Source organism: Muntiacus reevesi, chromosome 2 (genome assembly GCF_963930625.1).
Source record: "Muntiacus reevesi chromosome 2, mMunRee1.1, whole genome shotgun sequence".
Classification (NCBI taxonomy): domain Eukaryota; kingdom Metazoa; phylum Chordata; class Mammalia; order Artiodactyla; family Cervidae; genus Muntiacus; species Muntiacus reevesi.
The window spans coordinates 6,903,220-6,918,927 of record NC_089250.1 but is presented as its reverse complement, the minus strand read 5'-3'; the positions used below and the strand labels follow the sequence as shown (position 1 = coordinate 6,918,927).

The following is a 15,708-nucleotide window of genomic DNA, read 5'->3' as shown; positions in this document are numbered from 1 at the left end:
TTTGTCATTTTTTAGATTACGTGTCGATTAGCAGTTTGCAACATGGACTGGGATAGATTGAAGGCAAAAGATTTGCTGGCTTTGTTCAATTCATTTAAACCTAAAGGAGGTGTTATATTTTCTGTAAAGGTGAGAATTTATTTCATTTTGAAGTAAATATTTCTAAGCATTCCAAGTTAAATCCCTTTTTTTAATAGTCATAGTTTTCCTTTTAAGGAAAGTAGTTAATCTGAAAGTTGTTCCAGTACAGTTAGACAGAAAACTGATGAAACAAGTGTGAAGGTGAGAAAGGAACAGGTAAAATTATTGATCTGTTATATGATTGCGTTTAATTATGAAAACCAAAATAATCAGCTGAAAAGCTTATTATAATAAAGCTCAGTAAAGGGACAGGGTATAAGATAAATATTTTTTTAAAATGATTCATTAGTAACATTAACAAGTAAAAGTCTATTTTTACTACCAGCAGAAATATATAAAAATCTTACAGATTACCTTATAAACACAACCTATATGAAGTAAGCTATAACACTTGATAAATAATAATTGAAAAATTTTGAGATACCGTATTTCTGGAAAGCCCACATAGTGATTAAGACTCTAGACTTTGCAGTGTGACAGACCTGTATTCAAATCTTGATTCTGACACATGCTATATGATCTTGTGCATTTTATTGATTATTTCTCAAATGTGTTTTCTCCTCTTAAGTAGATACAACAGTAGTATTTCTTAAGGTAGTGGTAAGGATTCAATGAAAAGGAGATCATACAAAGTATTTACTACAGTGCCTGAAGCAACTGTAAATTACTGTTGTTCAGTTTAAATATTTAAGATATCAGTTCTATAGTTTTAGTATAGTTTCAGTCAAAATCTCAGTGCAAGTGAAAGTTAAGAAAAAGGTTGCCACTAGTCATCTAAAAGAATAAACAAGTGAGAATGACTCATAAGTCTTTGAGAAATCATATCAGTGTAAAAGGATGTACCCTACCAGTTATAACATCACAACTTTTTATAACATTATAAACTTGGAGAAGTTTATAGGCTTGGGTAGAAGGATGGGGACAACTAAGGCTTCCCTCATAGCTCAGTTGGTAAAGAATCTGCCTGCAATCCAGGAGACCTCGGTTCGATTCCTGGGTCGGGAAGATCCCCTGGAGAAGGGATAGGCTATCCACTCCAGTATTCTTGGGCTTCCCTTGTGGCTTAGCTGGTAAAGAATCCACCTGCAATGTGGGACACCTGGGTTCGATCCCTGGGTTGGGAAAATCCTCTGGAGAAGGGAAAGACTACCCACGCCAGTGTTCTGGCCTGGAGAAATATAGTCCATGGAGTTGCAAAGAGTCGGACACAACTGAGCAACTTTCACTTTCACCTTTGCCAAATGATAGCCAGATGAAGTAAGGAAAAAACTAAAAATCAACCTATAGGCAGAATTGAAATAGAATGGTGTTTTTGTTAAATCTTATGTTTTAGGAGATGAATAGTAGGAATCACTGGACTTATAAAGAGGAAAAACCACAAAGAATCAACATATGTGACTGCATATATGCTAAAAACTTCTACATTGAAAGCTGTTATGGTTTAAATCTGTTGCCCTGCATCATCCTATCTTACATGCATTGTGGATTAATTATTTTTAAATATAGTATTATTTATAGATGTATTAGAATAAACCTGGCTTGGCTTCATAGAAAGAAAAACAAAACCTGTTTTATGCAACTTAGATTAGTGAGAAAAACTTGGATTCCCTAGTCGATAAATTACATATTTCAAACAACTAAAAAAAGCATACATTAGTTAATAAATGAATATTAAGCCTGGTGGTAACAAAACACTGAAGGTTAATATGATTATATTTCCTGACTCTCAAAAGTAGCCAGGATTAAAAAAATACCAAAGATTTAATTCAAATTATTTATCCAGTCATTTTTCACACACGGGAGCATGTATGTGTGTGCCATTCTTGCTGTTTGCATTCTGTCCAGTTGTTTAGAGTTCCTGACCTTCAAAGGTCAGTATATTTTGAGAAAAGGGAAGTATAAATTACTTTGATCTTATATTTTTGTGTTTAGATATATCCTTCGGAGTTTGGAAAGGAGAGGATGAAGGAAGAGCATGTTCAAGGACCAGTGGAGTTATTAAGCATTCCTGAAGATGCTCCTGAAAAGGACTGGTATTAAACACTCTGGAAAAAAAAAAACTAAACTTCATATGAGTTTGTATCACTAATTCAGAATTCTGGTCACTTTCATAGTTGGAACTAAAGTTTATATTTGTGCCATTCATGGTTAAAACAGGTTGCAAAGAATGTTAAAGTCTGCCAGAAGTGGCACACTATTCCAAACACATTTTCTGTATATATTTATATTTCTGTATTCATGAAAGTAATTATTGCAGTTTTGAAAAACACTTCATGGTTAAACCTGAATCAGTAGGTTTTGCTTTTTTTCTTAGATGTTGATTTCTATGTAAAGGGCATTGAAACTATTTACCTCCAAGTTATATAGTTTTTCTTAGTTAAATAGAAAAATACAAGAATGCAAGAATAATAGAGAAAGTTCTTAATCATCATAATGTAGAGAAATAAACTTTAAGTAGTTTTGAATCCACTAGGTGGAGCTATATATGCATTTAATAAAAATTGGTGGCAAATTTTTATTTGCCTGATGAAGACCCTCAAAGAATATGCTGTAGTTAAGTAAGTTGAACTTAAATACCATTTAGTCTTGACAACACATGAATAAAGTTTTATAAGATCAGGTATTTGTTTATAATAAAAGCTAGTGCTTTTCTAGCATATGTTATACTACAGTGGTCCTCATCAGCGGATTTACTTGAGAAAGCCGTATATGGTAATAAAACAACAAACAAAAAATAATCTGTTCTAACAATTAAAATTATAGGTAGCCACATGTAATTCTTGCTTCCGTTTTCTAAATACAAAATTCCAGTCAAAATCCCTAGTCTGTACCTTGTCAAAATAATAAATTGCGCTTCAGTATTTAATGTTAGGCAAGAAGGCTATTCATAAAGGAAGATGGATTATAATAAAAGCCAGTTTGTAATATGTTTTTCTTGGAACGGTTACATTTCTTTTTTACAAGAAGAGAGGTATTTGTGTTCCTGTTTAAGTAAGCCTAATGAGTTTTTCCCCCTTTTTAGGGCCTCTAGAGAAAAACTGAGAGATTATCAATTCAAACGACTGAAATACTATTATGCAGTAGTAGACTGTGATTCTCCTGAAACAGCCGCTAAAATTTATGAGGATTGTGATGGCCTGGAATTCGAAAGCAGTTGTTCGTTTGTAGATCTAAGGTAACTAGTGTGTGGTACCAGGGTAACCTTGTAGCTCGATGTGACTGTGAGAACTGAGATGTTAGAATTGGCAGTGCTCGCTGCTGTTCCATTTTCTAAGAGGACTTCTCGCTCTCAGCAGAGTGCTCTCGTAGAAAATCACTCTTAAGAAAGAAAACTGAAATGAAAAAATGCTAAGTATTAGATAGAAGTCACCTCACATTTATGTCCTTTCAGGTATGTCAGGTGTGTTTTTAGGATGGCGGATTTTATGTAATATTTCTTGGCAACTGTGTTTTAAAACTAGGAACCAGAGTGAAGTAACTTTATCAAAAGCATTGAGGTGGAGGCAAGGGAATTTGCTAATAGACTAGTGTCTCTCGATCTGTGCTGTCTAGTACAGTAGCCAGTGATCATGTCTGGCTTATTTACATTTAATTACAAACTTAAAATTTTTAAATTCATTTGCTTAGTCACACTGAACACATTTCAAGTACTTAATGGCCACATGTTGGGCAGAACAGAAACAGAACTTTGATGACATCATCATAGAAAGTTCTATTGGACAGTGCTGATGAGTAGATGGTCCTGCTGGCCTTGTCTTCAGACTTGGGCATTATTTCCACCATGTGCTCAGGCTTCACTGACCCAAGCTGAAAACCTTAGATGGTTGGGAATGTCTGTTCCAAGGAAACCAGGAAGCTAAACTTGTACCATTTTATCATTGGCCTAGTTCCTTGAACCCAGTAAACCATTCTACTGTGACACTGTCAGTAGAAATCATTTTTTTTTTAAGATTTTTAATTTTAAATTAAGTATCTGTATATTAAGGCTTCTCTGGTGGCTCAGACAGTAAAGAGTCTGCTTGCAGTGCAGGAGACCTGGGTTCAATCCCTGTGTCAGGAAGATCCCCTGGAGTAGGAAATGGCAACCCACTCCAGTATTCTTGCGTGGAGAGTTGCATGGACAGAAGATCCTGGCAGCTTACAGCCCGTGGGGTCACAAAGAGTTGGACACAACTAAGCAGCTAATACGTAGACACATCAATATATTAAGAGCGTGCTTCACAATCATTGACTCTTTTTTTTTTTCTTTTTTGTTTTATCCTCTACCTCTTGAACCTCCCTCTTGCTAGAAATCACTTCTTGGTATCCAAGTTTGTTAGAGGCTTTCTTGTCAAGATGAAATATTTTAGGGGAAAAAAAATGCATCAGTTGATACTCACTGACTTTCATACTTCAAAAGCATTCTGACTCATAGAAAAATACAAATAAAATTTTTTGAATTGATAGTTTGGGCTAAGATTTTAGCATGCTTAAGTATATAGCAAGAAGGGCCTATCTCATCAAACAAGCTGTTTCCTTCTCATTTTAATAATTTCAAAAGGAGGTGCTTGTTTTAAATGTATTCATTATACTCACTAAACATTAGAATGTCAAACTGCCTGTCATGAGTTCATGTTTACATGTTCTTCTCAGGATCATTTTCTTTCTTTTTCTTTTTGGGACATTTCCATTCAGTTAGAATAACCTCTGGCAGTACCTAGAAAATAAGATCAATGACCATGGAAAAAACTTACATCCCCTGTTTTATTTTGTCATGTATAACTTCATAAAAGAAAGTTGAGTTTGCTACTGCTATCCTATTATCTAGGGAACTCTATTCATCTGCCTCAAAATCATGCCTATTGACAACATTTAAAATATTGATCTCAGATGTTTATGTTTCTTCTACTAATTCTAAGCGTAAGTATATGTGGTGGAGGATATTCTGTAGACCTAATGAACCTTAATTTTTCATTCCTTCCCTCAAATATCATTTTTGGTGCAATATATGGCTCATGCTTTTTTGTGTGTGTGGAAATAAAATTTATAAAAATGACAAAACCTAAATATAATAACCATGGATCATTCCTCTTGGCTTTTTTCCTCCCATTCATTAGCCTGATGGCTAAGAATTGTCACAGTTACAGTAACTAATTTACATTTAACTGCTATTATTTGTGACAGAAATTATAAGATAATGTTAAGATTTTTAGTGTTGAAGAATCAGCCTTAAGCTTTTCATTATTTCAGTGATATCTTGTTCGTATGATAGTTTATTTTCAGAGTACTTCCCCATTAATAATTCTGTCTGATCTTCAGAATATCATGAAGCAAGTCAGTGACTATGTTATCAGGAATCTAGGTCTTTTTGAAGCACGAGGGACTCGTGTGTGTTTACACCAGATTCATATTAACTGACTCTTAATGCAGGGTTTCTACCTACAGAGTTCACTTAGATTTAGTGGAATTACAGATTTATAGCTTATGAACTTCAGAAGTTTTGTGCCAAGATTATTTGTAGCATTGTTTACTTCATCTGCATGTGTGTTCTGTAGAACCTCTATGTGGTATGTATGTATAAACTATACTTAATTAGAAGACAATCTAAACTCTGGTTGTTTATCACTGCAGCGTATGTTTAAATGAATTCATTTTTTTCCTTTGTTTCTTAGGTTTATACCAGATGATATTACTTTTGATGATGAGCCCAAGGATGTAGCCTCAGAAGTGGATTTAACAGCATATAAACCAAAATATTTCACATCTGCTGCAATGGGAACATCAACGGTATTTCTTCACTTTAGAAAGTGTATAGCTGGACTCCGTTGCTTTAAGAAAAGACTGTTATTTACTTATACCATCTTTAGAAATGGAAAGTATTCAAAGTTTTAATGCATAAGTACAAATAGAAATGAAACACAAGTGTATTTGCATTTTTATCTACCCCATCTATTTGAACCTGTTTCCAGATTTTTGTTATGCCTTTAAGCCTGAGTCAATTACCTGCAAATGTTTCTTTTTTCTCTTCCATCTTTCCTATACAGTCTTACTTAACTAGATTCTTTAATAAGTAATATGTCAGTTATTAGTATCCTACAGAGTAGGGGGAACAAGCTAACATTACTTCAAATCATAGTTAGAAGCAGTGGACATTTAAAATAGGAACACATTTTTTTCTGTAGATATGACCCCAAATTGTAAAAACAATTGAAGTAGAACAGTTCTGGACTACTCGATGTCACATTAATGTTTAATAACAAACAGCCAGAAGATTTTTATTGAATTAGTTTGTTACTTAGCTGCCTCGCCTGTCTGCTCTCCTGCCCCATGTACCTTTTACCCACAGCTGAACCCTGCAGCAGCCACGCGGGCCTCTCGTTGCCTCTCCTGCTCCTCTGAGGCCAGCCCGGGGGCAGAGAGCTGCTGCATCTACCACCCTCAGCCTGTGGGTACCGTGTGGCCTTGATTAGTCACTGAGGATAGGGGAACCCCCCCAGTGTGCAGTGAGTGAGGTCTGAAAGATTCAGTCACATCAAACCTAGGATCGTGTTATTTTCAAGCCTGAAAAATAGGCAGGCCTATCCAGTCAGCCAGTCTGGAGTTCCTATGGCCTGGCTGTATCATCCACATCTGTCTCAGTTCAGAAGTGATTTTGTGGTCATCAGCTCAGTCTTAATTATCAGAATGGGAATAATTCTGAATTGTGGAACTAGCTGTAATTTCTCCAACAATGGCAGTTATTTTAAGGATTGGATGTTTTAGTTAATCAGTACTCCTTTTGTTCTGATCTGGGGAGATTAGCGTGAGGGGAAAAAAAGTAAGGATGTGGGACCCGCCCTGTGATGGAGATTAAATCTCTAACAAGACTCTGAGAATGGGGGCTTTGTAGAAGACAGGAGTATGTCACCAGACCAATCATATTATAGATAAATTCCTGTGTCATGAGGGTTTCCTGTACTTTAAACCAGTAAATGCCTTTCTAATCAGTGGCTTTTAATCTCTTTTGGAAAAAGGACCACACTGAGATTGTTCTAAAAGCTTTATCAGGAAATTTCAGTTTTTAGACCTCTTGAAATGCCTAGAACTCCAGGTGAAAAACATGTTTGACTCATTCATAATAATGTTAACTTTTTCACTAGTGCACTTTCTTATTTTCACCACAGTCAGTCCATATACTGATGAATTTTACTCCCAGTAATGAAGTGCCTTGCATATAGTAGAGAGTTCGGATAACGGCACAGGTTAATTGAAATGGTTCCCTTTCCACAGGTAGAAACTTTTGCCTTAAGCATGTTATATGTTATTGATTTTAGTGTGTCTTCATTAGTTTACTGTTAAACATCCACGTTAACAATAAGTGTTCTTTACAAGTTTGGGTTGCTGACATTTCCATTTTTATTTGTTATTTTTTCTTATTTGTTGGTGGAAGGTGGAGATCACTTGGGATGAGACTGATCATGAAAGAATTACAACACTCAACAGGAAATTTAAAAAGGAAGAGCTTTTGGACATGGATTTTCAAGCCTATTTAGCTTCTTCCAGTGAAGATGAAGAGGAAATAGAAGAAGAACCGCAAGGTACTTGTTTGTCTTTTGGTGATCTACTTTTGTAAATATTTGAATACTTAATCTAGACTTACTAATGACAATATGTCTTTGGCAGTAGCTTGAAAGAGAGTATCTAATCCTTAAATTGTCTGTGAAGTATGCTTACATGTGCAGTATTGTATATACTGGTAGATAGTTATTGAAATATTTTACTTAGAGATATTTTCTTAGCCTGAATTTCTTCAACCAAAGACACTTTTTTTAAAACCCTGACCTCACAAAAAAAGGGTCTGGTCTTTTACACTACACATGATTCTTACAGTTATGCAATCACCTAAACTAGTAAAATGCATTATTACCATCCCTTTTTTAAACTAAGATTTTTGGATTATTTTTTACATACCATTTTTCTGCTCAGTTAGTTTACAAAGTAGACTCTCTCTGTTCATTAGTGATCATCCTAGAAACCGTGACTTGCATCCTTATTAAAGTTGAATACTAATTAACATTTTTACCCTCCTAGAGAATACAAGGAATCTTAAAAGACTTCCATGCTGTTCTGTGTACTCTACTTTTTAAGTCCCATAGTACATTGATATTACTGTTTTGTTTACATTTACTCACATTTTCCCTACTTCTTTTGCTCCTTGTTCTTTTCTAAATCTCATACTTCTGTTTGGGATCATTTTCTTTCTACCTTAAGTATATCTGTGGTAATTTCCAAAATTGAGTTTTAGTTTAGTCTAAAAATGTCCTTATTTATGAATATATTTTCATGATTAAAAAAAAAAATTCTAGGTGGACAGTCCTCTTGTTCCCACATTGATAATAATATTCTGCTGGCTTCTGGTTTTGTTGTTTTTGAGACGTCAACTGTCACTCTACTTTCTTCAGTCTTTTGAAGGGTGTCTGGATTTTATTCTCTGTTTTTAGAAGTTTTCTCTTTCCTTTTGTCTTTCTGCTGTTTTAATATTAACTAAGAATAGATTTTTTTAATTTATTATGCTTTGGGTTTGTTGGGTTTCTTGAATTTGTGGCATGGTATCTTTTAATCAGTTTTGAAATATTCTCAGCCATTATCTATTCAGGTATTTCTTTTACCTTCTCTGGGACTCCAATTAAATATATATTATATCTTTTCACTGTAACTTCCATGTTGTTTCTCTCCTATATTTTTTTATCTACTGTCTTTCTGTGCTAGTCTCCTGCTGGTTGATCCTTTCCCTGGAGTGTATCTTTCGGGGTCCCTCCTAAATATGGGGTACTAGTTAGTTCTTTAACTTTTGTCTTATTGGCCTGAGAGACTGCCAGCACTGTCAGTTAGCCTCAGGTCTATTTGTTTGGTAGACCAGTACGTGCATTCAGGGCAGTGGGGTCCTCTCAATAATGATCATCTTCTCCTTAATTCTGATTTGGTAATTCTTTGCAAATTTGTCAGTTCTTTGAAGTTTTCTTTTTTCTTTTTAAAATAACTTGGAGGCTTGGGTTAGATTTTCTTTGCCCCAGTGCCTTTCTTTTCATAGCTGTGAAATGGGGATCATGATAATACCTGCTCGTGTTTGAAAAGATTGAGATAACATATATAAAGTCTTAGCATACTACCTCATATCATATATTTTTACTTCTAAAACTTTAAGGATTAATTGGGCTTTTTGTTTGAAATGTACTAATTAAGTTTTTAAAAACTTGCATTTTTCTTCAGTATGTTTAATTGATTGCAAGCTTACCTTAATCTATAATTTAGTACCTCTGATAGATGCATTAGTATATTTGAATGCTTTAAAGTTACTGGATGTTCCTCTTGTAGTTTATAAGAGATTATACCAGGGCTTCTTACTGTTAGAATTTTTTTTCATTCCTTATATAGAATTAAGTCTTTCACAAAGTATTGTCCTTAAATTGGGAGAAAACAGAGTTACATGAGTTAACCCACATTTTAGAGCTTCAGAAAGTAAAATTTTAGTACTGGAAAAAATCAATTTAAAGTAGGCCATCAGAGACTTACCACTAAAATTTCAACCTGGAAGCAGCTTGCTTCTAATTATGTTTTCAGAAGTAAGCTTTTAATAGAAAGAAATACATTGCCATTTTGTTAATGCATTCCTGATGTTTTACCCATTGAATTACGGGATACATGACAGAATTCCATCCAACATTATTATTGTGGCATAAAGCACAAACAGGAAAAAAATGAATTTCAGCTGTTCAAGTGAAAATGTAAAAGTGTGATAGGATGGAAAGAGTGTTGTGGACTATTTTTTATTCATTCAGAGGGAAAAAAACCTATAAAAACATTTATTTAACCAATTTTTTTCACATCACCTTTTGAAGATGTAAGGACAATCTGTTAACATTGATGTTTCACAACTAAGTGCTTAATAATATTGGATGTATTTGGTGACCAGTTAGCTATAGCTCATAGAAGAGAGGGTCTTCTGTAAATTTCCCTTTACTGAGGACATTTACTCAATTCAGTTAGTCTGTATGTTTTGCATTAAAACCTAAGTTCTTAATTTATGTTTTTGACATGGAGAATTACAGTGGAAATACAGAGCAAACAAACTTTTTACGTAATAGTTTTCTTTGGTATTTGTTGCCCATGAATTTTACACTGTTCCTTTGTATTATGATTATTTTTATAAAATTAGGAAATGGAAATGTGAAGCTTTTCCACATGGGAAAATTAATTGCACAAACTTCTAATTTGTTCATTTTTATTCTTTATGTGCTAATGAGACCCTGAGAGTAGGCATGCTTGCTCATTAACACGTGGAAAGGACTCGTTATTCTTTGTTTTAGAAAACAGGAAACTTCCTTTATCTGTGTCATCAGTATGAACAGCTAAATCCATGTATCAGATGCATCCCAACACTACTCCGGCTCCTTTTATTGACCATACATGTGTTAGATGGTAGGAGACATAAAGGGGGAAGAAATGCCATTCCTGCTATCTTGCTTATAGGGTGGAGAAATTCACGGGTGTTACATGACTACAGGATTATATTGAGTACGAATTTTAATAAAAACAGAGATTCCCAAGTATACTTTTATCACCGTACTAACTGACATTGCAGCTGATTTTTATTGTAAATAAGATTTAAGTCATTTAATTCATTTTGTGTTAAGTTTAAGTCTGATTTTGATATTCTGTTGTTATAGTGTATCTGACAGCTTTGAGAAGAGTGCTGCAGTGACTGAGATTGAACAGTGAAGTTAGAAGTGAAATTGTTTCTGTATATTAAGTGAAATTGATTTTTTTGTTAGGTGATGATGGAGTCCGTGTAGAAGAAGATGGGAAAACAAAAAAAGGTCAGAAGGATGATGAAGAACAAATTGCTAAATATAGGCAACTCTTACAAGTTATTCAAGACAAAGAAAAGAAAGGCAAAGAAAATGATATGGAAATGGAAATTAAGTGGGTTCCAGGTAAGAATTAGATACTAACCAAATGTTCACTGTTTTCCTTCATTTGGGGACATCAGATAGAAAAGAAAAGAAGATCAACTCTTTGGAAACATTAACTTAAAAAAAATCACATTTTCAGGAATGTTTTCATGAGGAAGTTAATATGATATTTGCATACATCATTTAATTCACTTTGGGACTACTGTTTTAGACTCTTGCCGGCTTATTCTTGGTTTCTTTAATTTACTCACTATAAATTACCCATTTATGAAAGTAGGCCTTTTCTAGGCTTGATTCCAGTGTTCTCAGAATATAGAAACTTGATTCCAGGCACCATGTATTCTAAAGTCATTAAACTTCTTTTCAAAATATGTAATTCGTAAGTGGATTTTTCTCTACTAACCACTAGTAGACTTTACTTAGTGAGGATTCACTAACACAAAATATGTAGTACGTAGTTTTCCATCTCAATTAACTCAGTTTTTAAATATTGTTGGATAGTCCAAGAAGTATAGCATTATGATTTTTATAACTGCTTTGAAGGATTCAGGAACTTTTTAGAGTAGTAAAATACTACTACGATAATAATTAAAACCTTGTCAAAGCTAAACCAAGGTAAGAGGATAAATGAGGGTTGTTTTCTAACATAGGTACTTTTTCTTAACAGTCCTGGGCAAATCACCATGTATCTTTGTGAATAATACTGTTTTTGTAAATTACTGCTTTTTATATATATCTTAAAGATAAATATGATTTTTAGCAATGATTCAATTATTTTAGCCTCAGTTTGTCTCGATGAAAGAATACTGTTAATAACACCATTGCTTAAAAGTTAAGTGTTCTGTGTTCATTTATTTGTTTCTTACAGCTCATTTGTTTTTACACTGAGAGTAAAATGTCTGTTTTCATAGATTGTTTTTATGGAGCGGGGAGACTAGCATATTTTGATATGCTAGTAAATTTATAGTATAGTAAATTTATCAGGATGGCCATATGTCTCCTACATGTTCTGTAAGAATTTGGTGCTGTGTTTTAACCCATGTGTTTTAAATGTTTGGCTTTTGCGAGAAGTGGTGGAAAGAAAAAGTGAAGTTTAGTAGTGTTAGCATACGAACAGTGGCTAAGGGAACACAATTAATTTAGCCTGGAGAGGAAAAATCTAAAGTGACTTAATATTTTCAAGTACTTGCATGATAAGTATGTAAATGAAGGTTTAATCTCAGTTCCTACCTCAGAAGTCAGTGTTTGACCAGTGGGTAAAAGTTGAATGAAAGGTCTCAGTGTAGTATAAAGAGGAATTCTCTGTATTGTTAGAATTGTTCAGTAAAAGAGCACAGAGGCTGCCTTAAGGGGTTGAGTATCCTTTGTCAGTAAGTTTCACAATAAGGCAGTATGAACCTACCACTCAGAGATGTGTGAAGAAATTTTTTAATTGAGGTCCTTGGGTTAATGATTCAAAGAAATGTTGGAGTCTATCTTTTAAATCAAATATGTTGGAATTGTAGCTTAATTCTAATCTTAGGATGAGCTTGTTGAATGAAGATGTTTTAAATTGAGATATTCAGGTGACAATATAAGAAAGATTTAAAATAAATTTGATTGAAAATTTTTCTATTAAATATTTTACAGAGATATTGAGTGAACCAGATCTAACTTTTGTGTTTATTAATATAGTTTATATAATGAAAAATACCAGAAAGTGATGCATAGGAAGATTTAAACAGTACAGTTTTCCTAGGATAAATCTCACTTAGTCATGGTGCATTATCCTTCTTTTTATTCTTAGACTCGGTTTAATAATGTTTTGTTAAAGATTTTTGCACCTGTGTTAATGAGGAATACTTGCCTATAGTTTCGATTTCTTGCAATGTCCTTAGCTTTTGGTATCAGGGTAATGCTGACCTCATGTAATAAATTAGCCACTGTTCCCTCTGATATTTAGCAGTACATTTTTATCTTGACTTTGCTATTTGTGGATGTGATATTAATGTCATGTAAAATATTTTGAAATACAAAATGAAAGATTATCATCTGTAATTCCATTTCCCTTATTCAGCCACTGAGTGATTAGGTAGATTGTGGTTTAATTTATCATTTCTCTATTGGTGAATATTAAATCATATTTTAATCATATTTCTAATCTTTCACTTTAGTAGGCCCATGGCATTGAAAAGAAATGTGATCTAAAGCTGTTACAAATCCCAAAGCCAAAAATATCAGTACTTTCTTAGATCTGTTCACTTTCATCACCAGCCAGGTAATTGGCTTACCTCTTTAGGGTCTTTTACTTATAAAAACAGTTTTTTAACAAAGATGCTCCTCCTCCCTCCCCAGCCCCCTGTTTTAGAAATGTCAGAGCATGTGAGAACCTATAGAGACCACAAGGAGAAGCTAATTCTGGCAGGCAGACTCACTCAGCAGTCAGTAACACGGCTTCCTCACTCACATAGCACCTTGACATATGCTGTGGATCAACCTGTGGTTCTCTCACAGGCTGTTGGAACTACCAGTTTCCAAGCCTCAAAATTTAAATCTCAGATGCCAAGCATCTAGAATGTTATAAATAATCTATAGCTTTTTCCATATTTTGAATTATTTTCATAGGATAGCTTCCCAGAAATGGAATTACTAGGAAAGGACACAGACACTTTTTGTGTCTTGAGATTATTGCCAAATGCTTTCCAAAGGGGTTGTACCAGTTTTTAGAGCCTTCAACAATGATGAAAGTGCCAGTTTCATGGAATTATCATCAACATTCACAATATAATTTTTGCTCTTAGTTGAATGAAGGAAAATTGATATTCTGCTGTATAATGCATTTTTTTAAAGTCTTTAACCACAGTAGTTTTTGAAGGTCCCATATGGGGTATTATTAACCTGTAGGTCCTTGGTGTGGTTGTGCACACAAGTAAGTGTGTGCATTTTCTGTGTGTGTGTGAATGTAAGGGATCTGTTACACACTGACATGTTAGATGAGACAAATGATCTTCGCTTTCAGGATCTCAGTTTACTTATTTGGAAAGTGGGACTAATAATACCTTTCTGGCTTAATGAGGTATTATAAATGTACTTTCATAGTACACACAGTACTATTCATGTCATAGGTGTATTTGTTGAATTTGTGTCTTAAGGAATGTATGTTCCCAGTAATAATTACCCTGAACCACGGAACTTTTTTGATGTTATACTTCATTAAACCACAGAGGGTCAGTATAAGATTGTACTTTATCATGCATCAGTTTTTCTGTGACTTGAATTTCCCAAATATTAAACTCTTTAGAAAAATAATAAGTACTCTTAATAATCACTAACACTTGTTAGAGTATGGCTTAGCTTGATTTAAAAAAAAAAAAATTTAGACTGTTTAAACTTCCTGTCTTTTTACATTGGATTGCACAATATAATGGGCTTCCCAGGTGGCGCTAGTGGTAAAGAACCTACGTGTCAATGCAGGAGACGTAAGACACGCAGGTTCAATCCCTGGGTCAGGAAGATCCTCTGGAATAGGGCATGGCAACCCACTCCAGTATTCTTGCCTGGAGAATCCCATGGACAGAGGAGCATGGTGGGCTCTGGTGCATAGGGTTACAAAAGAGTTGGACACAACTGAATTGACTTAGCACGCACGCAGTATAGTAACATTAGGAGTTTTAATTCCTTAAGAGTAAGATTAAGAAAGGCAGATAAACAGGTACATGGGTGTAATAACTAGAACAAACTATTCTTTCTGTTGATATTTTAGTTCCTCATGGAAACGTGAGAATACAATGTTATTAATGTTATAAATAATTTAAAATGTTAAATTATAAGATTTTTAAGGAAATCTGTAATTCATTGTTTTGATGTGGGGTATTGTTTCCCATCTCAGTGTGTGGCTATTAAAAAGAAAGTATCCTATCTGACTCATTTTGTTGAGTAGAGACGGTGACACATGTAATTAGCATATTGAGGCTTCATTAATGAACTTGCCTCATTGGGGCATATGTGATATACATATAAGTGGAGCATAATGAGTTTTATCTCATATAGATATATAATAACCTCTCCTGTATTAATAGTTCAGTTAATCTGTGTGATAATTTTTTGTTGTAGATAATGCAAGCTGTATATTTTGACCTTTGGCATTTCATCCAGAATATGAACAGACGTGTTCATAATGACCTGTTTCTTTGTCTATCATCTTAAAGGAGATTGTTACTGGTGTTTAATCACTGAGTCATGTCCAGCTTTTTTGCAACCCTAGGTGCCTGTAGCCTGCCAGGCACCTCTGTCCATGGGATTTCCTAGGCAAGAATACTGGCGAGTTCCAGGTGCCGTTTGCTTCTCCAAGGGATCTTCCCCACCCAGGGATCGAAGTTGTGTATGTTGCATTGGCAGGCAGCTTCTTTGCCACCGAGCCACTTGGAAAGTCAGTATATTAGTGCTCACCTGTTGCTAAGCGTTCACTCTTACTTGGCCTAGGTTGACAGGGACATAGATGTTTGCAAGACCAGGCGTGTGTGTGTGCTCACTCACGCAGTCATGTCCGACTCTTTGCAGCCCCGTGGACTGTAGCCCACCAGGCTTCTCCGTCTGTAGAATTTTCCAGGCAAGAAATACTGAAGTGGGTTGACATTTCCTCCTTCAGACAGTCTTC

The 15,708-nt window shown here is 34.6% G+C and overlaps 1 protein-coding gene across 1 annotated transcript in view; it reads left to right on the top strand.

The window, feature by feature from the left end:
• Positions 1-15,708, top strand: part of ESF1 (ESF1 nucleolar pre-rRNA processing protein homolog) — a 51,585-nt gene that overhangs the window by 6,538 nt on the left and 29,339 nt on the right. The window contains exons 4-9 of the mRNA XM_065920878.1: positions 16-129; positions 2,074-2,174; positions 3,164-3,316; positions 5,793-5,907; positions 7,550-7,697; positions 10,932-11,093. Coding sequence (XP_065776950.1) covers positions 16-129; positions 2,074-2,174; positions 3,164-3,316; positions 5,793-5,907; positions 7,550-7,697; positions 10,932-11,093 — 793 coding nt within the window. The remainder of the gene's footprint in view (positions 1-15; positions 130-2,073; positions 2,175-3,163; positions 3,317-5,792; positions 5,908-7,549; positions 7,698-10,931; positions 11,094-15,708) is intronic.